Below are 25294 nucleotides of genomic sequence, written 5' to 3'. Positions count from 1 at the left end.
CTCCTGCCGCTGCGGCGTCCCCACAGCCCTGGCGCCCCCCGCGAGAGCACCCCTGGCCTGGCGTCTGGCTTCAGGGCACCCACGTCTCCCGAAGCAAGGAGCAGATTCTGCTGGGCTGCCGCTTCGGAGCTTGGATCTGGCCAACCCGGGGGTCCCTGGCAGCCCCAAGCAACCACTGTCACTGTACCCTACGCCTGGGCTCAGGAAGGCACCTCGGCACCACCTGGTCAATTGAAGGGCAGGCAGGGCAGGAGAAAAGGCCCAGTAAAGCATTTATTCTCTCGGAACCAGGGGTGTGGACCTGCAGTGTGGGGACAGGGGGCGGGTGGCTCGGTGAGGCTAGCTTACCACTAATCACGGACCATTAACCCTCCCCTACCTCCAGAGAGAGCAGTGTTACCAATGAGGTGTGTTGTCATGTGTCCCCTCCACCCCCGGGATGTGGGAGAGGACAGGGGGTGCTCGGCGGGGGCTGGGGTACATGTGAAGTGGGGGCTTTGGAATCTGTACCCTGAGGGGCCCAGGAGCACCCAAGGGTGAGGTGGCCAGCACTCAGGGGTGCTGTGCAGATGGCCCTGAGGTCGGGCAGGACACTGGAGAAGGGAGCAGAGTAGGGGACCCCACTACCACGGTCAGGGCACTCCAAGGCAGTGCTGGTGGGCTCTAAGCGGGCCGAGTTGGGGACAGGCTGGCAGGGGTAAGGAGGCCTTAGACAGTCGAGGGGCCCAGCGGTGAGGGGCCGAGAAAGGCCCTACCTGGAGGGGAACAGCCAGGGCTCCAGCTCAACTCAGGACTGGGAACCAGAGGACGTGGGGAGCTGGGGAGCTGGCGAGGGGCTGAGGGCAGCACGTGGCAATGGAAGAGGCAGAGCAGCAGCCAGCGGGGAGGCCAGTTCAAACCTGAGAGAGCACACGGTCCTCAGAAGGCCCAAGAAGACCCAAGCCAGGGCACAGCTGGCTCACCAGCCAAAGTCCCAAGAGCCTGCTGAGGCTGAGTCTCGGGCAGGCTGAGCTTGAGGGGCCCCAGTCAGCCACAGGGGTCTCCTTGCACAGAGGTCCCCACAATGCCCTCAGGACTGGGAGGCTCTAGCCCACTGCTGTGCCGGGCAGAGGCCCTCCAACGTAGAGGCAGCTGAGAGCAGCAAGGCTGGTGCACGCTGGCTGGACACTGCTCCCCAGCAACCGCCCCTCCTTTGGCAGCACCAGGGTCCAGGGCGGGGGGCAGCCTCAGCCTGGCCGTGCTCATTGGGCACTTGTCCTGGAACCCGGAGACCAGAGTCCTCAGCAGGCACCTGAGCCTGAGCGCAGCTCCCCCTCCCCCTCTTAGCGGGCCTAGCCTCTGAGCTGTGGGGACCAGTGGGACCCGCAGGGGCAAAGGTGGGCCTGGAGGTGCTGGCGGCTGCAGGGGCCTCAGGTGGGCTCCGGGGCCAGCTCCTGCTCCTGCCGCTCCCGCTCACACTGCTCCTGCTCCTGGCGATCCAGCTGCTGCAGCTGCCGCTCCACATCCTCAGGCACCTGCACCTGAAGCAGGTTTTCCATGCCATGCTCTGGCTCATCCCCAATCAGCACCTGCCAGCAGGGGAGGCAAGTGAACAGCTGGCCAGCTGTGGGCAAGGCCTCCCACCCTCCCCTGCAGCCCCACCTCCCTGCATCCACCTGGATGAGCTTCTCACAAGCCACCCGCACATCAGGTTCCCGTTCCCAGCTGTGCAGCTCTCGAAGGATCAGGTAGGCTCCCTGGTCCCGCACCTGCTTCCGACCAGCCGCTGTGGCTGTCAGCTGGGGAGGGGCAGAGGTTACCAGAGGTCAGAGCATTTGCAGTGGGGGGATATGAATGTGGCACATAGGGGGGCACGCTCACCAGCATGATGGCCTCGATCAGCATCTTGCGGATGTCAGCATCAGGCTCGCGCTGCTTGTCTGGCGGCAGGTACTGCAGGTCAACAGGCAGCCCTAGGAACAGGTGTGAGAGGCACTAGAAGGTGTCAGCAAGGGCCAGGGCCTGGACGCCCATGCTCCCTCTCCCCCTACTGATCCACAGGCCCACCCTGAGGCCACTCACTCTCCATCTCCTCCTCGGAGAAGTCCTCAGGCCCGGCCAGGGGCAGCAGCAAGGAGGGGAGAATGTCCACCTCGGGCCCGAGCAGCCATTCGTGGTGTCCTGGGGAACACACGGAGGTGGCCCGTCTAGAGGGGCACCGAGGTCCCGTTCCCACCCCGGCAACACCCCCCACTGCCACCGCCACTCACGATGCTCGAAGCAGCAGTTCCGCAGCGTGCCCACCACCCCGCCCCTGCGCACCGTGGACTCTGGGTACTGGGTAAAGGGCAGCAGTCGCTGGACCACGCACCTGGAGAGAGGGGCACTCAGTGGCGGCCCTGCTCGCTCCCACCCGCTCCCCGCCCCCGCCGGCCGCGCTGGGCTTCACCTGTCGGGGTCCAGCAGGAAGGCGCGCGCCGCGGGCCGCTGGCTGAGGTTGGAGAGCAGCGGCCCCAGATAATGCAGGGGCGCGCGGGCGTTGTAGCCGGGCGTGCACAGCGCGCGCACCAGCCTCTCCAAGCCCGGCGCCCCCGGCTCCGCGGCCGCCAGCACCGCCATCAGCGCGGCACACGGCGCCGGCTCGCGGCTGAGGTTGGCTAGCGCGGCGGCCGCCTCCTCCGCCCAGGGCCACTGCGGATCCAGCGCGCGGCCCAGCAGGCGGGCAGGCAGCCCGGGCTCGGCCGCCAGCAGCGGCTCGTGCAGGCCGGGCTCGGCCGCCAGGTTCACCAGCGCGCGGGCGGCGTCGCGCGCCGGGGCCGGGGCGGGGGCCGCCGCCAGCTCCGCCAGCGCCCGCAGCAGCGGCGCCCGCCCCGCCAGCAGCGCGCGGCCCGGCCCGGAGCCGGTCAGCGCCAGCACGTGCCGCGCCGCCGCCGCCCGCAGGTCCGCGCGCGCCCCGGGCGCCAGGAAGGGCAGCAGCGCCGCCGCCTCCGCCGCCGCCGCGCCCGGCGGCCCCCCGGGGGCGCCGCCGCCGCCCTCCGCCCCTGGCGCGCCCGCCGCGGCCTCCCGCATGCCGGCCGCCCCCGCGCTCGCCCCCGCCCCCGCCCCCGGCCGGCCCGCCGGGAAGCGGAAGCTGCGGCGGCCAATCGGAGGCTGCGGCCTCTGCGCAGGGGGCGGGACCTGCGCGCGGAGGCGGGGCGACGCCGAGGCCCGCCCCGAGGGATTGTGGGACTCGGCGCGCGGGGTTGCGGACGTGGGGTGGCGGAGCGGACCGGGCCACCTCGGGAAGCGCCGTGCGGCAGAGGGGGCGCGGGCTCTGGACCGTGCGAGTGCCGTTGGTTGTGCGCTTTGGGTGAACTGTGTGCTTAGTTGATAGGTGTCAATACAATTGATTTGTTTTAAAAAAGAAAAGGTGTAGCGGCTTCCCTGCACCCCCTCCTTAACCTGCCTACGAGACCCCGCGCGGTCTGGGGCGGATCCTGTGGTTTTGCAAAATCTGCAAAAGTAGCAGACATCACTGGAGCCCAAACCATGAGTATGGATATAATAAAAGGCATGTGCACACCCATGAAAGTGTCCCTGCGGTCGAGATACAGACGTTTCCATCGCCCCCAAATTTCCTCATGCCCTTTTATAACCTCTCCACTCCTCATGCTTCCTCTCCCATTTCTTAGCATCGACTAATTTGCTTTCTCTCACTAGAGATTCATTTGCATTTTCTAAATGCTTTATGGAATCATAAGTATGTATTCTTTGCAGTGGTTTCTTTCACTTAGAATAATGATTTTGGCGTTTATCCATGTTGCTGTATGTATTGGTTCTTTCCTTCTCGCTGCTGAATACTTTCCATTGTTTGGCTGTGCCATCGTTTCTCCTTTACCTTTTTTTTTTTTTTTTTTTTTTTTTTTTTAAAGATTTATTTATTTATTTAATTTCCCCCCCTCCCCTGGTTGTCTGTTCTTGGTGTCTATTTGTTGCGTCTTGTTTCTTTGTCTGCTTTTGTTTCTTTGTCCGCTTCTGTTGTCGTCAGCGGCACAGGAAGTGTGGGCGGCGCCATTCCTGGGCAGGCTGCTCTTTCTTTTCACGCTGGGCGGCTTTCCTCACGGGCGCACTCCCTGCGTGTGGGGACTCCCCCACGCGGGGGACACCCTTGCGTGGCAAGGCACTCCTTGCGCGCATCAGCACTGCACATGGCCAGCTCCACACGGGTCGAGGAGGCCCGGGGTTTGAACCGCGGACCTCCCATATGGTAGACGGACGCCCTAACCACTGGGCCAAAGTCCGTTTCCCTCCTTTACCTTTGATGCATAGTTGGGTTTTATCTAGTTTTTGCAATTACAGGTGAAGCTGCCAAGAGCCTTCACCTGCAAGCCTTTGTGCAGACATATGCTTTCATTTTCCATGGGTGAACGCTCAGAAGGGAAATGGTCAGGTATTCTGGAAGGTGTATGTTACCCCTGCCTGTGCCATTTATCAATGTACTGCCTCTCAGCTTCAAATACACTCTCATACCCTGTAAACACTGATCATTCGCCAGCTGACATAATGTTAGGGTTTGTTGGTGGAGGGCCCTGGAGGTATACTTAGTCCTTGGAATCCAAATGTTAATATGACCAACCACACCACCCAGTAATGGAGTTTTAGCTCAAGTCAGACTCAGGGTGGGCCCAGTAGGTCCCTGGACCCTTGCAGGGATTATTTTCCTAGTCTCTGAATGTATAATTGAGGTAGACACATTTGGCTCTCACCCATGGTATAAAGGTCATCGTGGTGGGAAGGGCTCAATGGAAGTCTCTGAAACTTCTCCATCCTGCCTAGATGTTACAGCAGAAGCAGTACTACCTTCGTGGGGAAACTGCAAAAATTAGTGCTACCATCGAATTCTGTGAGACAAAGGAAGAACTCTGCATCTACTCTCCACCCAAGCATGGAAGGACCTTAAAAATACTGTTAGGGGGTAGAGTTTCACACAATTAAGGCAGTGCTGAGTTCCCATTCTGGGAAACCCTGTCGCTCTCCCTAACAGAACAGCAACAATCCCACAAGTACAAGGGCAAAGACCAGTGAAGAAGGATGTCCAGTGATGGGCCCTTGATACAGATGACTATGCTTATCAGCCTGTGTGCCTGAAATTTCAACTAGGCCTAGAGCTGCAGGGTGCCTAAGAGTTACCTCCTGAGAGCCTCCATGTTGCTCAAATGTGGCCCCTCTCTAAGCCAAACTCAGTATACAAATGCATTACCTTCCCCCCAGGATGGGACATGACTCCCAGGGATGAGCCTCCCTGGTGCCAAGGGATTACTACCAAGCACTGGCTGATGATGCAACTAGAAAAAAGACCTTGAATAAAAGGGGGAAGTGGTAAAGACAAATAAGTTTATATAGCTAAGAGTCTTCAAAATGAGTCAGGAGGTCATCAGAGGGGTCACACTTATGCACGTCTCAGCAGGATCTCAGAGACAGCCAAAGTAGATACAACCCCAGGTAGGGGTGCTTCTGAGGGCTACAGAAACACCCAGGTCCTACGGTCATGGCAGATGGCTGTGGAGTTCAGTGCCTTGTCAGGGGACCCTACTTTGGAATTTGTGCTCCTGAGTGTGATGGAGTTGGACTCAGATGTGACACCTCTATGCATGGCTCTTCCGTCACTTTTACCGAACCTGTGGTTGGCACTGGGGTTGGTGTATGCTCAGGAGACTTGAATCTCTGGACTATATGCCAGCTGGGCCCTGAGCCTCAGCAGAGTTGCAATACTTACTCCCTGGTTCATTGGACTTACCCAAGTCAGCTAAAAGGGAGGTGAGTTTGGTCAATCACCACACCGGGAAATGAGAATTCCATCCATCAGCCATGTGTGATCTAAGCACCCTCTTGATTTGGAGGTGGAGTGGACATTGCCATCCTGGCAGGCTGCACTTTTTTCGTGCGGGGCGGCTCTCCTTACGGGGCACACTCCTTGCACGTGGGGCTCCTCTACATGGGGAACACCCCACATGGCAGGGCACTTCTTGCATGTATCAGCACTGCACATGGGCCTGCTCACCACACGGGTCAGGAGGCCCTGGGTTTGAACCCTGGACCTCCCATGTGGTAGGGGGATGCTCTATCCATTGAGCCAAATCCGCTTCCTGGGAAATACTATGTTAAAGAAAGAATCCAGTCACAAAAGACTACATACTATATAGTCCCACTCTTTTTAAATGTTCACAGTAGGAAAATCTAAGGTGACAAAGTAGATTAGGGATGAAGGGATGGAGAGTAGTAGTTAAAGGGTAAGAGGTTTCTTTTTGAGGTGTTGAAAAGCCTCCGATTGATTGGGTGATGGTTGCACATATTTGAATATTCAAAAAACCCTGAATTGTGCATGTCAATGGGTGAATTGTGTGGTATGTGAATTATCACAAGCTGTTAAAAACAGAAATTGATGCTACCACCAAAGACTTGTATTAGCTCACTTATTCTGGCCAGAGAAGTTGGAGGATTCTTGGAGAAAACTGTGGATTAGCATAAACTTAATCGGGAGGGTCTAATCACAACTGCTGTCCCAGATGTGGTATTTTTAATGGAGCAAAGCAGCGCAGCTCCTGTACCTTAGTAGGATGTGGCTAGTATTTTTTTCTCCAAACCAATTCGCAAGGACCAGCAAGAACAGATTGCTTTCACGTGGCAGGGCCAGCAGTCCAGTTTCCAGCATCTGGCCTCATCCATTTTCATGCTTTTCCCCTAATGCAGTCCAGAGAGAGCTTGCTCATGTTGATGTTCCACAAACCGCCCCACGGGTCCACTACACTTACGATGTTAACAGGAAATAGCAAAGACTTTAGGTGTCTTTGTAAGACATTTTACCGAGATGGTGGCAGATAAAACTCACAACAATTCAAGGGCCCTAGCCTCACTGAGGTTTCTATGGTCTGGGTCTTGTCCATTGTAAAAGACAAATTGCTGCATCTCACACCACCTACCATGAAAAAAAGGCTCATCACTTGACAGAACTTTTTGAATTTTGAAGGCCACATATACCATTGTGTATTACTTTGAACTGTCTGTAGATTCACCCATAAAGCTGCTGGAATTGAATTGGGGCCATTCAGAAGGCTTTGCAACAAGTACAGGTTGCAGTGAAAGCTGTTTTACCCCTTGAGTCTTATGATGCAGCAGAATAAATGGATATTTGATGTGTCTGGGCAAATGAGGGTGTTGTCTGTACCTCTGGCAAGTACAAACAGAAAAATCCCAGGACAGACTTGCAGAATTTTGGAGCAAATCTATGTCCCCACCTGCAGAAAACTATCCTGCTTTGAGAAACAGCTCTTGGCTTGCTAATGGGCCATGGTAGAGTGGACACCTAACCATGGGACATCAAGTGGCCAGGCACCTGCTCTTCCCATCATGAGGCTGATATTGTCAGACCTGGCCCACAGGTGCAGCATTGATACACCATCCAAGGGAAATGGTACATGTCTGAGACTGAGCTCAGGCAGATCCAGAAATTACCAGCCAGCTGAACGCAGCAGCGGGTCTGCCTCCTCGCGTGCCAGCTCTGGTCACATGGCTTCCTTTCCTTCAGGCAATGCCCACAGCCTCCTGGGAAGTTCCTTAGGACCAGTCAGCAGGCAAGACAAACATTTGAGCCTGATTTACAGATGGGCCTGAGTGGTATGCAGGTATAACCCAGAGGGGGATGGCCACTCAGGGGTGGCCCTGAATGATAAGGGTGAAGAAAAATCTTCATGCTATGTCTTTTGCCATCCGTCGTATGTGAAGTGAGATGTCCAGAGGCATGGCTCTCTCAGGTGTCTGGGCAGTTGGAGGGAGTTTGCTGGATAGCCGCAGAGCTGGGAAGAAACAGGCGTGGAGGGCTGGGGACACGGCATGTGGACAGATCTCTCAAAATGGCTTGGACTCTGAAGACATATGTGTCGCCTGTGAATGACCACCAACGGAAACATTCCTAACAACCAAGTGCACAAAATGAAGCATGCAGCGGAGCTCCCGTCTCTTTCCCCAGACATTCCAGTGCCTGCTTAGTGGGCTCACGAGCAAGATCTTTTTTCCTTTTACCAAGACCGATCTGGCTAACACTACTGCTGAGCGCCTCACCTGCCAACAGAAGAGGCGCTGTTCAGCCCTGATATGGCTCCGGATGACGGGCCAGCCACCTGGTACTAGACCGATTACTGTGGCCGTCTTCCCCCGTGGACGGGGCAGAGTCATCTTCACTGGAGCAGTCCCATAATCAATTACATGGATTGATTTTCTGACAAATCAATCAGCCTTGTAGTACTGGAATAATCCACTTTTGGTCATGCTATTTTATCGTTTGTATATGTTGTTGAATTCAATTCGCTAAAACTTTGTTGAGACCTTTTGCTTCCATGTTGATGATATTGGTCCATAATTTTCTTGTAAAGTCTATTTCTGGTTTTGGAATCTCAAGGTAACGTTGCCTCAGAATGACTGGGAAAGTATTTCCTCTTTTTCAATTTTCGGGAAGACTTTCTTCTTTAGGTTTTGGTGGAACTCCCAAGGGAAGCCATCTGGGCCTGGAATTTTCTTTCTGGGAAGACTCTTCAACCACAAATTCAAGTCCTTTAATAGCTATAGGGCGATTATTCAGGCTATCATTTTCTTCTTAGGTGACTTTTGATATGTGTCTTTCAAGGAGTTGGTTCATTTCATCTAAACTGTCAAATTCATGGGCATAGAGTCGTAATATTATTTACTTCCTTTTAATATCTGAAAAATCTATAGTGATATCCCCTCTTCCATACTAATAATTTGTCTCAATTTCTTTATTTTATATTTTGTCAGTATTGCTACAGGTTTATCAATTTTACTGATGTTCTCAAAGAACCAACTTTTGGACACATTTGTTTTCTCTATTACTTTCTATCTCATTGATTTCCACATTGACCTTATTATTTCCTGTCTTTTCCTTGCTTTGGAGTTTATTTGCTGTTCTTTTTCAAGTTTCTTAAGGTGGAAGCTAAGGTCATTGATTTGAGAACTTTCTTCTTTTCTAATATAGGAATTTTTAAATTTTTGTTTGTTTTTCTTTAGGAGGTACCAGGTATTGAACCCAGGACCTTGAGCATGGGAAGCAGGGGCTCAACCACTGAGCTACACCTGCTCCCCAATGAGAGTTGTTTTTTTGTGTTTGTTTTAGGAGTTACTGGGAAGTGAACCTGGGACCTCATACATGGGAAGTAGGTGCTCAACCACTTGAGTACATCCACTCCCCTAGGTTTTGTTTTGTTTTCGATTTCTTCCTTGACTTGTGGGTTATTCTGAAGGTATTTAATTTTTTGATCGTTGAGGGAGGGATTTCTATTATTTATTTCTAATCTGTAGCAGTTTAATATAGTTATAAATTCCAAAAATAAATATTGGATTATGTTTGTAAACTGATCTTCTCCTCTGGGCATATTAGATAATATTGGATTCATAGGTTCACTTGATTAAGTAATCAGTAGGTGGGTGGGGACTCACAGATAAAAGGCATGGCAAAGGACGGAGTTGAGGATTCTTAATGTTGGAGTTTGATGCTGAAGCTGGAGCCCTGGGAAGCAAGGAACCCTGAACCCAGAAAGAAGCAATACTCTGGAAGGGAGGAGTCCAGGAAGCCTGAACCCTCACAGAAGTTGGCAGCCATTTTGCTACAACGCGTGAAAATAGACTTTGGTGGGGGAAGTAACTTATGCTTTATGGCCTGGTATCTGTAAGCTCCTACTCCAAATAAATGCCCTTTATAAAAACCAACCAATTTCTAGTATATTGCATGAGCACCCCTTTGGCTGACTAATACAGAATCTAATTCCACTGTGATCAGAGATCATACCTTGTATGACTTGAATCCTCTTGAGGCTATTGAGACAGTTTTATATGCCCCAGAACATGCTACATCTTTGTAAATGCTCCATGTGCACTTCAGAGGAATATTGAGTGGCATGTTCCATCATTGTTAAATTGGTGCTAGTGATGTTGACTCTACTGTGCCCTTGTTAATTTTATGTCTGCCAATTGTTTAGAGAAAAGTATTAAAATTTCTGAGTGTAATTATGAATTTGTGTGTTTCCTCCTTGTATTTCTATCAATTAAAAAAAAAAGTTTTTGGGAAGCAGATTTGGCTCAATGGATAGTGTCCGCCTACCACATGGGAGGTCCAGGGTTCAAATCCAGGGCCTCCTGGCCTGTGTGGTGAGCTGGCCCATGCGCAGTGCTGCTGCGTGCAAGGAGTGCCGTGCCACACAGGGGTGTCCCCCAGATAGGGGAGCCCAATGTGCAAGGAGTGCACCCCATAAGGGGAGCTGCCCAGCGCAAAAAAAGCACAGCCTGCCCAGGGTGGCGCCACACACACAGAGAGCTGATGCAGCAAGATGACACAACAAAAAGAGACACAGATTCCCAGTGCCGCTGACAAGAATACAAGCAGACACAGAAGAACACACAGTGAATGGACCAGAGAGCAGACAACTGGGGTGGGGTGGGGGGCGGGGAAGGGGAGAGAAATAAATAAATAAATCTTTTAAAAAAAACAAAAAACTTTTATTTTGAAATAATTTCAAACTTATAGGACAGCTGCATAAATAATGCAAACCCGATATACAGATAGCCAAATACTCCCCAACCAGATACCCAGAACCATGAAATTTTAATATTTTGCCATATTTCCTTTATTTTCTATCCATCTATCTTTCTATATTTTAAACACATCATGATCCTTGAATACTTAATATTTCCATGCACATTTCCTAACAACAAGGATATTCATTTCTGTAACCACCTTAATGTACACTTACCAAGTTCAAGAAATTTAACATTGATAGAAAGCTTGCAGTCTGTATTCCAGTTTTTGCATATGTCCCAATAAATGTCCTTTTGGTCTATCCGTTTTTGATTCAAGTAGTGGGAAGCTCGGTTTGTTTTTTAAATGTTTAGTATTAAAATGTCCTCTTGATGAATTGACCACTTCATCATTATGAAATGACCTTCTTTATCACTGTCAATATTCTTTTCTCAGAAATCTATTTTGTCTGATACTAACACAGTCACTCTGGTTTTCTTTCGCCCAATATTGGCATTGTATGTCTTTTTCCATCTTTTAACCCATCTGTGTCTTTATAGTTAAAGTAAGTTTCTTATAAGGCAGCATATAATTGCACCTTGCTTTTTAAATATAATCCGGGAATATCTGCCTTTTGTTTGGGGTATTTAGACCAAATGTGATTATTTACAGGGTTGAGTTTGAACCTGTCATCTTACTATTGGTTTTCTATTTCTCCCATCTATTCCTTGTTCTCTTTTCCTAGTTTTGTGCCTTCTTTTGAGTCAAGAATGTTTTCATGATCCTATTTTACCTCCTATGTAGGTTTGTGAGTTATAATTCTTTGGGACTTGTGGAGGGCCTTTACTTTATCACAGTCCACCCCCGGTGACCGCAGGTCCCTGGCGCGTGGCTTGAGAGCCTCAGGGCAGCGCGTGGGGTCTCCCTCCGCACCGTGCGGGCGTCCCCGGCCACGACGCCTGACCCGCGCGGGGCGTTGCTAACGTTTCCACACCGACGGCTGCGGGGCGGCCACCCTCCAGGGAGCAGCGCGCCCGGGGCGGGGCTCCCAAGTCCAGCGGGAGCCTCGTGGGAGGGGACCCCTCGGTCAGGCCCTAACCTCCCTGAAGATGCCAGGGATTGAGAGGGCGTGGGACGCCACGGCAGCGTCCCCCTCGCCCCGAAGCCGCGCGCGGCGCCGGGTGCGGGCGAGCGGGCCTGGCGCGGCCCTCGAGGGAGGCGGCGCCCTCTGCCGGCAGCTGCGCCAAGGCAAGTGCGCCCCTAGGGGTGGGAGTGGGAAACCTTCCCAGACGCACTGAAAGACCGGCGCTTCGGGAAATAGTTTCAAAGCTGCAGTAAAGCTATAGGAAGAGGAGGAGCTCCCGACTGCCCTGGGGGCCTCGCCACATCCCCAAGCCCCACGGCTACTCAGTAATGCCTTTCAGGAAAGCCGTCCCCTCCTCTCTCCTCCCGCCCGCTTCCCTGGGCCTCTCGCCGGACACACCGATCGCCGCCAGCTCTTGTGCAGAACCTTCCCTCAACCTGGGGTCTGCTACTGCCGCGTGATGAGGTTCAGCATATGCATTTTGGCGGGGATATCCTAGAAGTGACGTTGCCTTATTTTTTTACTTTTGCTGTGTGGTTACCTTTATTAAGCTATTAATTTTTCCTACCCTTGCTGATGTTGGAGGAGGGATCCCAGCTGTTTGCTGTTCTGATTGGTTACCTGACCCGTCAGTTCCCCAGGGGACCCAATGATGAGGCCCATTGTATTAGTCAGGGTTCTCTAGGGAAACAGAATCAACAAGAGATATCTGCCAATAGTATGCGATTCTTTAAGAGTCTTTCATGCAACCTTAGGGATACACAAGTCCAGGTTCCACAGGCAGGTGCAACCAGGGGCTGCAGTGAAAGTCCAGTGAAGGTTCTTGACGAGTTCTGGGAGATACTGGGTGTCCATAGACAAGCTGGGAAATTCTCACTCAGTGCTGGAATCACTTCCCCTTTTAAGGCACTCAACTGACTGTGCAAAACATCCCTCATTGCTGATGGCAGTCTCCCTGATTGCTGTAATTGTAATCAGCTCTCTATGATTCACCACTGCAGTGAAGTGAATGGTGACTAAAGTCCATCAATGCCCTTGTCTTACAGTTAGCCCAGTGCGTGTTTGACCAAACTGGGCACAGTTACCTGGCCGAGTTGGCACAATAGCCTAACCACCACACCTATTGAGGGTATCTGGGTTTTCCCTGGACCCAGAATAAGCTCTGTTCTAAATGGGGTTCCTGTGGGGTCCTTCTGGAAGGCTCCTTGGTGGTGGTCTTTCTCTCAGGTGGGGGTCTAGGGCCACATGTTTCACGGCCATGTTTTTCTGCCAGTCTTCCCGTTCCCTAAACTAGCCTGTCTCAACTCCACCTTCAGAGGGTTTACACCCTTATTCTTAGGGGAGAATGGAGGACAATGGTCATTCTTCTGTAACTACTTCCTGCAGGTTAGGGGCAGTGCATCCTACCTGACAAGGTGTAAAACACTCTTGCTACTCCATTGCAGATGGGGGAAGATGAGTCAGGCACCGTGGGTGGAGCTGGATGAAATCCCTACATGGTTAATAATAAGATACATGGTTTTACTAAAATTATAAAAAAGATGATGTTAGACAGGCCCCAAAGCAGGCTAGCCATGACATACTGGACCATGAGAGTAAGAAAATCCAGGTGTTTTCAGAGTCTTCATCCTCCCAAAGTTGATGGGAAACAGCATTCTTGTATGTGTTCTTTTCTAATGTCAGTTAACTCTAGGGAGTGTTTGTGGTAGACAAGCTGGGCTTGGAATAAACTGCCAACCCCAGTTGCCACGGCAGTGGTGATGCTTAAGCAGCTAGGAGAGATTTGAAGAGAGGCACTGCTCAAGACATCAACTCACAAAGCCAGTATAGGCAACAACAAGGCAGGTATATGGCAAATAAAATAATGCAGTACTTCAGAGAGTTATATGACAGTAATTAAGAGGCACATCATTAACTACTTAGAAAATGAATTAAGTTTACCAGGACTTTTAACATGTTCAATATCTTTCTGCATATGATCTAGACTAGAAGAGGTTATCATATCGATCAGGTACAATACTTAGTACTAATCAATGCACACTTTCCTCTTTGAGCAGAAGCTAACAGGTCTAAGACCCAGGTTTGCAATACCGTACATGTTTTCTCTCCATGGAAGCAGGCCATAATGCCAACTGTGTTAAGTTCTACAGGTCATCACTGCTCCACTTGGTAGGTCCTTCACACAGCCAGCATTCTGCAGCACTGTTGGTCCTAGAGAGAGACGAGGAAGGCAGGCTCCAGTGTTTCACTGGCTGGTGCATAGCGCCCTTCAGCACTATGGAACAGTGCCAGTCTAGGGGCCATGTCCATTGTACATCTGGCACTATCGAGCCATCACCAGCTGCTACAGGAGTTTGAAACTGCAATGTACTCTCCATCCATTTCAGGAGCATATTCAGAGATATAGTAGATAACTTTATAGTTTTAGGGGTCAGTGACCAACCTAGCCAATAACACAAATGATGAGGCAACATGCAGTGTACGGAATGCCTATTTTGAATGTAATAGAGAGTTTGACGATATTGAAATCTATCTCTTAATTTGTATATACTTTCTAAACACTTCCATGCAATGTATAACATATCAAATAAACTCAACTACTTTAGTACTTCACTTTTTACTTTTACACCTTTACCATGATGTTAATTAACAGGTATTTTACTTTGGCAGCACAGGAAAAACTGTTTTTTCCATTATTTTGTGAAATGTTAGATTTGCAATGGAATAAAGGTTATCTTTCTTACCACCACTTTAATATGCAGATGAGGTGGACTCTGACAGGTTTCCCTGTTATGAAGTTACTTTTTGTTATAAATATCAATTTAGGTTTCTAATTAATAATGACTTCCTGGAATTAGTCATTTAAATACTTTAGGTTAGAAGATGCTTTTACAAACACCTTATAATTAACCATAACCACATAGACTGGTTACTTTACCTTAAAATAAGCATATTAAATTATAATTAGCAATCAATAAAATTCACTTTATCCATTTAAGAGAGGGCAGATCTACATCTCTTTAATTTCATTTCATTAGACATGAATTTACAACTTTCATCATCTTAAAGATTTAATACATATAACGTTGATTTATTTTATTAGTATCCTATAAGCCTAGGGAGATTACATCCAAGCTAAATAAAATTGAAACTGTGAATAGTCTTAAAAGCATACTGACTGCTAGGTTCTGGAATAATTATAATTGTTTAATTTGTTTTAAAATATCTTTCCATGGGCCCTGAGCCTCAGCAGAGTTGCAATTCCTACTCTCTTGTTCGTTGGACTTACTCAGGTCAGCTAACAGGGAGGTGAAGATGGTCAGTCACCACACCAGAGAATCAGAGTGCCTACAACAGCAAGAAGGAGAATTGCATCCACCATCCGTGTAGAATCTAAGCTCCATCTCAATATAGAGGTGGAGTGGACATCACCATCCCAGGGTCCACAGAATGGAGGAATAAAATATGAATTAGAGTGGACTTACTGATATTCTACTATAAAACTATTGTGACTAGTAATAGAAGAAATAGTATCATTGACATGGAGAAAGTGGCCACAGCAGTTGCTGAGGGCAGGGAGAGGGAAGAAGAGATGTGATGTGGGGGCATTTTGGGGACTTGGTGTTGTCCTAAATGATATTGCAGGGTCAGATGCTGGACTTTATATATCCTGCCATAACCCACTGAATGTACCGGGGGAGAGTGTGAACTACAGGGTAAACTATTATCCATGTGGTGCAGCAGTGCCCCAAAATGTGTTCTCTGAGTGTGATGAGTGTGCCACAATGATGGGGGAGGTTGTTGGTGTGGGAGGAATGGGGTGGGGGGATGGGAGGTATACAGGAACCTCTTATGTTTTTTATAATGTAAGCTTTTTTGTGATGTATGTATCGTCAAAAAATACAATTTAGAAAAATGATGGGGTGGTGGGTGGAGAGTGGGTTATATGGGAACCTCATGTTTTTTTAATGTAATGTTCTATGTGTTTTATTAATTTTAATAAAAAATGTGTTAATAAAAAAAGTTCCGAATAAATGCATAGGTAGTAAAAGTGAAAAATAAAGATATAAAGAAATAAATAAAAGATCTTTCCACAGCTTTCAAGGACCTTTCCTTTACTTATTGGTATTTGATAAGAGAGTTATTAACCACCCTTATTTTAAGGCTGTTAAAAGGTTTAGATTGAGGAATTATAGGATGTGGCAGTTTGATATTATTTATGAATTCCAAAAAGATATTTGATTATGTTTGTAAACTGGTCTGTTCCTCTAGGCATGATAACCCTTTGATTGTATTAGACTCAGCTGAGATGTCTGATAAATTATGTTAAGATTAGGGCTTTGATTTGACCATGTCATTAGGCAGGGTTGAGTCCTCTCCTCCTCTGTAGGCTTGTTGCCAGATTTCCTCTAGGTTCTTGCTATGTTACAAAAGAGAATTTAAGTACATGTCAGTTTAGGTAGGCCAGTATTTCATTAAGAAATAGAGAGGAGAAAATTGTAGATTATGGGTCCCAGGTTTATTTATATGCTGGTCCAGAGAGGAAAATGGTGAAAAAAGAGTAAAAAAAAAAAAAAAAAAAAAAAAAGGCTGATTTAGTCTCTGTGCTGGCTTTTAAATTATTTTGCCCCTTTCATGATATTGTTGTTTTGATCGATTATCCCACCAGTCAACCTCCCAGGAAGGCCCAATAATAAAGCCCCTGAAGAATATCCGGGCTTCTCCTTGATTCAGGCTGAAATCCCATTCTAAATGGATGATTCTTGCAGGTTCTTCCAGCAGCCTCAGGGGGTCTCCACCGCCACGTGTTTCACAGCTGTGTTTTTCTGCCAGGTGCCAGATTCATCTTTTCATTGCCTAAACTAGCCTGCTTCAGGCTATATAAACAGATGCTCAATCAAGAACACACAGGAGAAGCAGATACACAGAAAAAGACACAGCAGAGAACTTGGTTTTGATGCTGGAGCCCCAGGGACAGTTGAGCCATTCACCTGATGGCTTACAGCTGACCTTGTGAAGAGAACAGAGCAGCTGAGCCCTGAAAGAGAAGAGACGAGCCTATACCGGCTGCAGTTGAGATGAGAAGCTGGGACAGTGAGCCTTCAGAGGGAGGAAGGCTGAGCCCTCGCAGACGTCGCCCGCTGTCCTGCTTCAACACGTGCCAACAGACTTTGGGTGAGGAAGGACCTCTTATGGTGCCTCGAGTTGGACTTTTTAGGGCCTTGGGACTGAAAGATTCTACCCCAAATAATTACCCTTTATAAAAGCCAGCAGAGTTCTGGTACTTTGCATCGGCACCCCTTTGGTGACTAATACACAGGACAAACTATAATTATCAATTCCCTAGCCACACTGCCTTCTTTTCACCGCATCCTGTCCTGTGGAATGCAGTGCTGTTTGTCCCAGTACTGGTGGAGTTCATTTTGATCACTTAATTTGAGGTGGAGGTGGTCGGGATTTTTTATCTTAATATTTTCCCTAAATATTTTTAAAGTATCTCAGGGGGGATGAAACTATGTTCTATTCCATTCCTCATCCACGCTAAATTTTTCATGTAATTTCCGCCCTCCCTGAATCAAGTGTTACTCTGATGGTTGCCAAACAGTGATTTTCTAATTTCACCGTTTTACTGCAGGGAAGAGCTTTCTCTTTTCCTTATTTATATATTTTATCAGTGAGGACTCATGGTTCCTATTCTATTCAGAGGAACATGATGCTTTACTATAATTACTCTGATGCTCAGATTATCCTCAGGTTGGCAAGTTCAGCACTTCAGGGTGGCTCCCGGGTCCTCTGAGAGGTCCCCAGCATTCTCTAAGCCCTTCTTAACCTTTTGGCACAAAAAGATGGTCCATCTTACAACTTAACAATGATGAGACAACCCAAAAACGGCCTTAAGATTTGAATAGACATTTCTCCAAAGAGATATACAAATAGCCCAGAAGCTCACGAAAAGTTGCTCAACATCGTTAGCCCTAAGGGAAATGCATAGCAAAGCCGCAGTGAGGCACCACGTCACACACAGCAGGATGGCTTTATCAAAAGGAGAGACAATAATACAACGACAAGTGTTGGCAAGGATGTGGAAAAATTGGAACCCTCACACTCTGCTGGTATTACAATGACTCTGAAAAACAGTTTGGCAGTTGGTTAAACATGGAATTACCATATCCCATCAATTCCACTCCTAGATGTATACTGAAGAGAACTGAAAGCAATGTATACTCATACAAATCTTGTACACAAATGTTCAAACAGCATTATTTATAAAAGCCAAAAAGTGGAAACAACACAAATATCCACTGAATGATGAAAAGGTAAAATATAGTATATCCATGCAAGGAAAATAAATCAGCCTTAAAAAGAAATTAACTATTTGTACAGCAATGTTCATCACAGCATTATTCGCAATGGCCAAAAGGTGGAAGCAACCCAAAAGTCCATCAACAGATGATGGATAAACAAAATGTGGTCCATCAATACAGTGGAATATTATCCAGCCACATAAAGAAGTGAAGAGCTGGTATGTGCTCCAACACAGATGAACCCTGAAGATATCATATTGAGAGAAATAAGCCAGACACAAAAGGACAAATACAGTATGATTTCTTTTATATGAAATACTTAGAATAAGCAAATTATCCTAATAGTGAAATAGTGGTAACAAGGGGTGGGGAAAGAGAAATGGGAAGTTATTGCTAAATGAGTTGTAGTTTAGTATGATGAAAATAGCTAGTAATAGATAGTGGAGAAAGTGTCACAGTACTGTCAACTATCCAATTAAAATAGATATTTTCCCATAATTAAAATAAATAAATAATTTTTAAAAAGGAATGAAGTACTAAAACATGCTACAATAGGATGAACCTTAAAAATATTATGCCAAGTGAAAGAAGCCAGTCACAAAAGGACCTTTTTTTTTTTAAGATTTATTTATTTTTATTTCTCTCCCCTTCCCTGCCCCCCTCAGTTGTCTACTCTCTGTGTCCATTCATTCTGTGTTCTTCTGTGTCCATTTGTATTCTTGTCAGCATCACCGGGAATCTGTGTCTCTTTTTGTTGCATCATCTTGCTGCATCAGCTCTCTGTGTGTGTGTTGCCACTCCTGGGCTGGCTGCACATTTTTTGCACTGGGCGGCTCTCCTTATGGGGCGCACTTGTTGAGTGTGGGGCTCCCGTATGCGGGGGACACCCCTGTGTGGCACAGCACTCCTTGCAAACATCAGCACTGCACCTGGGCCAGCTCATCACATGTGTCAGGAGGCCCTGGGTTTGAACCCTGGACCTCCTGTGTGGTAGGAGGACACTCTATCCATTGAGCCAAATCTGTTTACCACAAAAGGACTCTTATTGTCTGATTCCATTTTTTTTTTTTTTTTAATGTGCAGACTAGGTAAATCCATAGAGACAGAAAGTAAATTAGTGGTTGCCAGGGGCTGGGCACTGCTAGTGGGTACAGGCTTCTTTTGGGGGTGATGAAAATATTTTGGGATTTGGTAATGGTAATAGGTATCCAATCTTGTGAATATGCCAAATGCCACTGAACTGTACGCTTTAAAAGGATGAATTTTATGGTATGTGAATTATATCTCAATTTTTAAAAGAAAAATAAAAGATGCTTCAGATTCACCTTGAATTTCTTCTGTCTCATTTCTCCTATGAGCCTGCTCCTTTAGTTCCTTTCTTTAAGGAGTGGTGTTTAGAAACCACAGTGGGGCTGGAAGTGTGCACTACTACTGGGGTGTTGCTGCTCCCAGGCCCTCTCGGCGAACAAAACTAGAGAATGCATGCACACAGGCATGCACGTCTGTGTTGTCTGTCTCTATCTTCAGTCCAGTTTGCCCCCCTTATACCTTTGCACATCACCTCTAAGCTATGGCTGGGAGGCAGCTGATTATGTGGGTAAGGTGGACCAAGCTTTTAGTGGACTCTGGGGCACTGAAGGCACATCTGCAGTCTTTGCGAATGGCTTGTTGCTGACAGCCTGGGGTTGCTGAGAGCCATCAGATCCACCGGCCCTGGGCATGGGACTGGAGAGAGGCCTGAGATTTTATGAGCTTTCATTGAGGATCAAGGGGCAAAAGGTGGGAAAGTAGTTTGAAAGCAAATGCCAAAATCAATCCTAAAGAAAAACTCTCTCTGGGCTTCCTCTCAGTCGGCTGTCCCCCGCTTTATACCAGCCAGAACTCCAAAGCAGTGTCTGGACCCCTTCAGGCCCCACCCAAACAGGCACAGCCTTGGGCAAAGTGAAGCAGCCCCAGAGCCACCCCGGCTCCCGCAGCCGTCCTCTGCCCTGAGTGAGTGGATGTCAGCGAGTATGAGCACAGTGTCCTTGAAGAAGCAAATTTGCATAATGAAAGGCAATTATGGGGAAGTGGATGTGGCTCAATGAATAAAGTGTCTGCCTACCACATGGGAGGTCCACGGTTCATACCAGGGTCTCCTGACCCGTGTGATGAGCTGGCCCATGCGCAGTGCTGATGCGCACAAGGAGTGCTGTGCCATGCAGGGGTGTCCCCCACATAGGGGAGCCCCATGCACAAGGAGTGTGCCCCATAAGGAGAGTCACCCAGTGCGAAAGAAAGTGCAGCCTGCCCAGGAGTGGCGCTGCACACACGGAGAGCTGACACAGCAAGATGATGCAACAAAAAGAGACACAGATTCCCAGTGCCGCTGACAAGAATACAAGTGGACACAGAAGAACACACAGCGAAAGGACACAGAGAGCAGACAACTGGGGCGGGGTGGGGGGAAGGGGAGAGAAATAAATAAAAATAAATCTTAAAAAAAATAAAATAAAGGCAATTATGAAACAATCTCCTTGGGCCTAAAAGCATTTTATGAATTCAAATGCTGTAAAACAGCCCACTCTGCTCCGACCAGAAAGCTGAGTGTAGCAGTTTGAAGAAAACAGACACTGATTCTGGAAATTCCAAGCCCCTGGAAATCAGGCTCCCAGATGAAAGTGCCCCATTGGAGGACTTAACTGAACTTGGAACATGTAAATCTGGATGGAAAATGCAGTTATGTCAGAAAGACTTGTGGAAAGTCTTACTGTCTGATAGCTTGGACCCCTGCTTCCTGCATGCTAAACCAACAGATTTTTTATTTTATTTTATTTATTTTTATTTATTTATTACCCCCTCCTTGTGGCTTGTTTTTTTGTTTTTGTTTTTTTGGGTTTTTTTTTTTTTTTTTTGCTGTCTGTTCTCTGTGTCCATTCGCTGTGTATTTTTTCTGTGTCCGCTTGTCTCCCTTTGTTGCATCGTCTTGCTGCATCAGCTCTCCGTGGCACACAGGCCGTCAGCTCTCCATGGCGCACAGGCTGCCAGTTCTCTGCGTTGCATGAGCCATCAGCTCTCTGCAGCACATGGGCCAGCCTGCCTTCACAAGGAGGCCCCGGGACACAAACCCAGGGCCTCCCATATGGTAGACGGGGGCCCAACTGATTGGGCCACAGCCACTTCCCCTAACAAGCTTTTTGAGAGAGCTGTATGAACAAAACCACTGTCAGCCTGGAATAAAAAGGATATGGAAAGGAGAGATTGAAAGAGAAAGAGCTTTAAGAGGAAAACCGTGTAAGCTGAGATCTGGAATTAAGACATCACCTTGGACCCAGAGAGGAGCCCCACCCATGTGTACGGAGAGGGTGAGTTTGCCCCAGCATTGAAGAGGGTGGATGTTCCCATCTGAAGTTCTGGGAGAGTTTTGCTGCCCCAGGGTATAGAGAGGGTGGAGCACATTCCCAGAGGATTAGGGCCATTAAGGTCAGCACCCCACAGGTCTGAGAGGGGTGGACCTGTTCCCCAAAGGTTAAGGAAGGCCAGGTGGTCAACTCGTTGCTCTGAGAGGGTTGAGCCTGTATGTTAAAGTTAGGGGGAATGTTGTCTTCATTTCACTGTACTAGGGGGGTTAATACTCTAGCCCAAAGATTGGGTAAGGTGTGGCAATCGCCCCAACACTCTTGGAGGGAGAGGTCTGGAGCTTGGTTGACACCCAGATGCTTGATGAGGGTGGAACCAAGAAAATGGCCATTGGTCAAGACTGTGGAAAGGGTGGGTTCCCATAGTGCACCAAGGAGGAAAAATCGTCTTCTTTAGAATGACTCTCAGACTTTGAAATTGAATGGAGAATGTCCTGCAGGTTTACTTAACTATAGAAGACCCATGACTCATTTCCCTCCCAATTTCTTCTTATTGTAATGAAAATGTTTATCCTATGTCTGTCCATTTGTGTACTGGGAACAGATAAATTGTTTTGTAAGTTTCAGAGATCTATAGCAAACAAGACTTTGCCCCAAGACAAGCTGTATTTCTTTAAATTGATTGTGATATGATTTAGTACTTGCATTGTAACTGATTTAAGGTTTTTGGTTTTTTTTTAAATATTGTAATGTCTTTTTGGAATTCAAAGGGTGGAGTGTAGCAGTTTGATATCATTGATGAATTCCAAAAAGAAATATTGGATTATGCTTGTAATCTGATCTGTACCTGGGCATGATTGAGTTATGATGAGGGCATTGAGTCCCTATCCCTTGGTGGGTGGGGACTCACAGATAAAAGGGATGGCAAATAACAGAGTTGAGGATTTCTGGTGTTGGAGTTTTGATGTTGGAGTTTGATGCTGAAGTCTTAAGCTGGAGCCCCAGGGAAAGAGGCAGAGCTGTTCTCCTGAAAGTCTACAGCTGACCTTGTGGAGAAAACAGAGGAGCTGTGACCAGAAAACTGAACCCTCACAGACATCAGCAGCCATCTTGCTCCAACATGTGGAAATAGACTTTGGTGAGGGAGGTAACTTATCCTTTATGGCGTGGTAACTGTAAGCTCCTACCCCAAGTAAATACCCTTTATAACACCCAGCAGGTTTCTGGTATTTTGCTTCAGCACCCCTTTGGCTGCCTAATACACTGCCTTATTTCCTCCATTTTGATGAGAAATTGGCACTTAATATTACTGGACCTCCTTTCTACAAAATAGCTTGCTTTTTTCTTCCAACTCAGCACTATTAGGAGGGTTCCTTTGCATTTGACAGTTTAACTACTATGTATCTACGTATGGTTCTCTTTAAGTTTATGTGGTTTGAGATTTGTTGGGATTCTTGAATGTGTACATTTTTGTCTTTCATTAAACTTGGGAAGTTTTCTGTCATTTCTTGATTATTCCTTTTGTCACTTTCTCTCTGTTCTGCTTCTGGAACACCATAATGCATATATGGGTGTTCTCGACAGTGTCTCATAGGTCTCTAAGGCTTTGGAACCTTTTTTCATTCTTTTTTTCTTTCTGCTATTCAACCTGAATAATTTCAATTGCTCTATCTTCAAGTTCACTGATTCTTTCTTCTGCCATCTCTACTCTGCTGTGGAAATCTTTTAGGGATTTTTAAATTTCAGTTAATGTATTCTTGACTCCAATATTTCTGTTCAATTCCTTTTAAAAATTTTAATCTAGCTATTGAAATTTTCTTATCATTTATTTATCATTTTCCTGAATCATTTAGTTCTTTTTTTTGTGTTTTATTTTACCTCTCAGAATATTGAGATCATTTTTTTTTGTCTTTGGTATGTCTTCTTTGTTGATGTTTTCTGAATTATCTTGTTTCTTTGGATGGGCCATAATTTCCTGTTTCTTTCTTTGTTTTGTAATCTTTTGATGCACACTGTGCATGTTAATAATTTAACATTACTCTGGATTTTAATCTCTGAGCTGTCTGTTCCTTAAGTTTGTGTAAAGCTACTGATATGACAGAGATTTACTTGAGTGCCAAGAACTAAGAAAAACAAACATACCAATGTCAAAAAACACCTTTCACAGTCCTTGCAAATTGGCGCTCACTGGCTGCTGTTTCCAATAGTTTAGCCTCCTTTCAGGAAGATCAGCCCTAGGCAAAAGTGTGAGATCCTCTATATCTTTTCATTTTTTATTTATATAAATATTTATTTATATTCAAATTTTCTTTCAAAATTCAAAAATTAAAATAACAGACAAAAGGCAGCTCAATAAATTATGGAAGCATTACTCCTAAATAGAAAGTTCTGTCCAGGCACTTTTATTTCATCTAATTCCAGCAACAAACTCGTTTGTTCCTCCGGTGTTCAAAAAGACACACAGGGGAGCAGATGTGGCTTACGTGGTTGAGTGCCTGCCTCCCACATGGGAGTTACCAGGTTCAGTTTCTGGTGCCTCCTGAAAAAACAAAAAAACAACAAGCAAAACAAATGAAAAAGCCAACTCAGAGACGCCAATGTGGCTCAGTGGTTGAGTGCTGGATTCCCACATACGAGGTCCCGAGTTCAACCCCCAGTTACCAGTACCTCAAGAAAAAAAAAGAAAGAAAGAAAGAAGAAAAGAAAAAGAGATACAAATGAACACAGATTAGTTAAATGTCACAGTCACAAAAGTCTCCTTACCAAATGAAAAAATGAAGAAGACAAAAAATGCTTAATCATATTCATATCTCACAAAATCAAACCCCATATCCATTTTTTTACCTTTAGCATTAATATAGTACCTTCTTTGCTTCTGCAACAAAAACATTGTTTTAACTATAGTCTATAAATTACATTAGTTTAAGTTTTCCCATGTACCCCTGCATTTTTAACACCTTGTAGTAGAACATTCCCATAATGATATTATTAAACACTATCTTCTGCCAAAATCAGTGTATTTTTTTAAAGATTTATTTTATTTATTTCTCTCCCCTTCCTCCCCCTCCCTGTTGCCTGCTCTCTGTGTCCATTCGCTGTGTGTTCTTCTGTGTCCACTTGCATTCTCGGCCGCACCAGTAATCTGTGTCTCTTTTTGTTGTTTTTGTGTCATCTTGCTGCGTCAGCTCTCAGTGTATGTGGTGCCACTCCTGGGCAGGCTGTGCTTTTTCTTGCATGGGGCACACTCCTTGCACATGGGGCTCCCCTATGCAGGGGACACCCGTGTGTGGCACGGCACTCCTTGCACACAGCAACACTGCACATGGGCCAGCTCACCACACACGCCAGGAAGCACTGGGTTTGAACCATGGACCTCCTTTGTGGTAGGTGAATGCTCTATCAGTTGAGCCACATCCACTTCCCCCCAAATCACTGTTAAACATTCTCTATATTATATACCTCCAGCTGTCCCCCAATCAATAGTTATATTCATTAAAAAATGCTACCATCAAGTCCATCCATTACCACATATTTACATTTGACCTTATTAAGCACTCACATATACCCAGGATCAGCTCCCCCTTCTCAGCTCACACTCCATCTCCCATCAACCAACACTTCATAGTCCAACTCCATAATTCTACTCATTGTATTTAATTCATATCAGTGAGACCATAAAGTATTTGTCTTTTTGTGTCTGGCTTTTTTCACTCAACATAATATTCACAAGCACCTCAAGGAAGCATCTCATGGGGCTTCCATTTTGTGATGCACTTCTCCAATTGATTTCTTCTTCTTTTTTTTAAAAGACTTATTTATTTATTTAATTCCACCCCCTCCCCACATTGTCTGTTCTCTGTGTCCATTTGCTGCATCTTGTTTCTTTGTCCGCTTCTGTTGTCGTCAGCGGCTCGGGAAGTGTGGGCGGCACCATTCCTGGGCAGTTGCACTTTCTTTGGCGCTGGGTGGCTCTCCTTACGGGGCGCACTCCTTGCGCGTGGGCTCCCCTACGTGGGGAGGCACTCCT

General features: G+C 47.1%; 1 protein-coding gene across 1 annotated transcript; it reads right to left on the bottom strand.

Moving 5' to 3' along the window:
• Positions 1–254: 254 nt before the first annotated feature.
• On the bottom strand, positions 255–3048 carry HGH1 (HGH1 homolog). The gene is made up of 6 exons (XM_004472051.3): positions 2429–3048; positions 2250–2350; positions 2062–2160; positions 1861–1952; positions 1656–1778; positions 255–1568 (listed from the first exon to the last, which is right to left on the bottom strand). Exons 1-6 carry the CDS (start codon positions 3046–3048, stop codon positions 1410–1412), a joined length of 1194 nt encoding a protein of 397 aa, XP_004472108.2. The 3' UTR covers positions 255–1409.
• Positions 3049–25294: the final 22246 nt, after the last annotated feature.

Source organism: Dasypus novemcinctus, chromosome 14 (assembly GCF_030445035.2).
Source record: "Dasypus novemcinctus isolate mDasNov1 chromosome 14, mDasNov1.1.hap2, whole genome shotgun sequence".
Lineage (NCBI taxonomy): Eukaryota > Metazoa > Chordata > Mammalia > Cingulata > Dasypodidae > Dasypus > Dasypus novemcinctus.
This window is presented reverse-complemented; position numbering and strand designations above follow the sequence as displayed.

Bases quoted from the DNA above. Each gene is read 5' to 3' on its own strand.
- HGH1 (XM_004472051.3), bottom strand. From the start codon at position 3,048: ATGCGGGAGGCCGCGGCGGGCGCGCCAGGGGCGGAGGGCGGCGGCGGC. The intron at 1,953-2,061 runs GTGAGTGGCCTC...ACCTGTTCCTAG, and splicing joins CTCCGAGGAGGAGATGGAGA to GGCTGCCTGTTGACCTGCAG. The intron at 1,779-1,860 runs GTGAGCGTGCCC...GCCCCTCCCCAG, and splicing joins TGATCGAGGCCATCATGCTG to CTGACAGCCACAGCGGCTGG.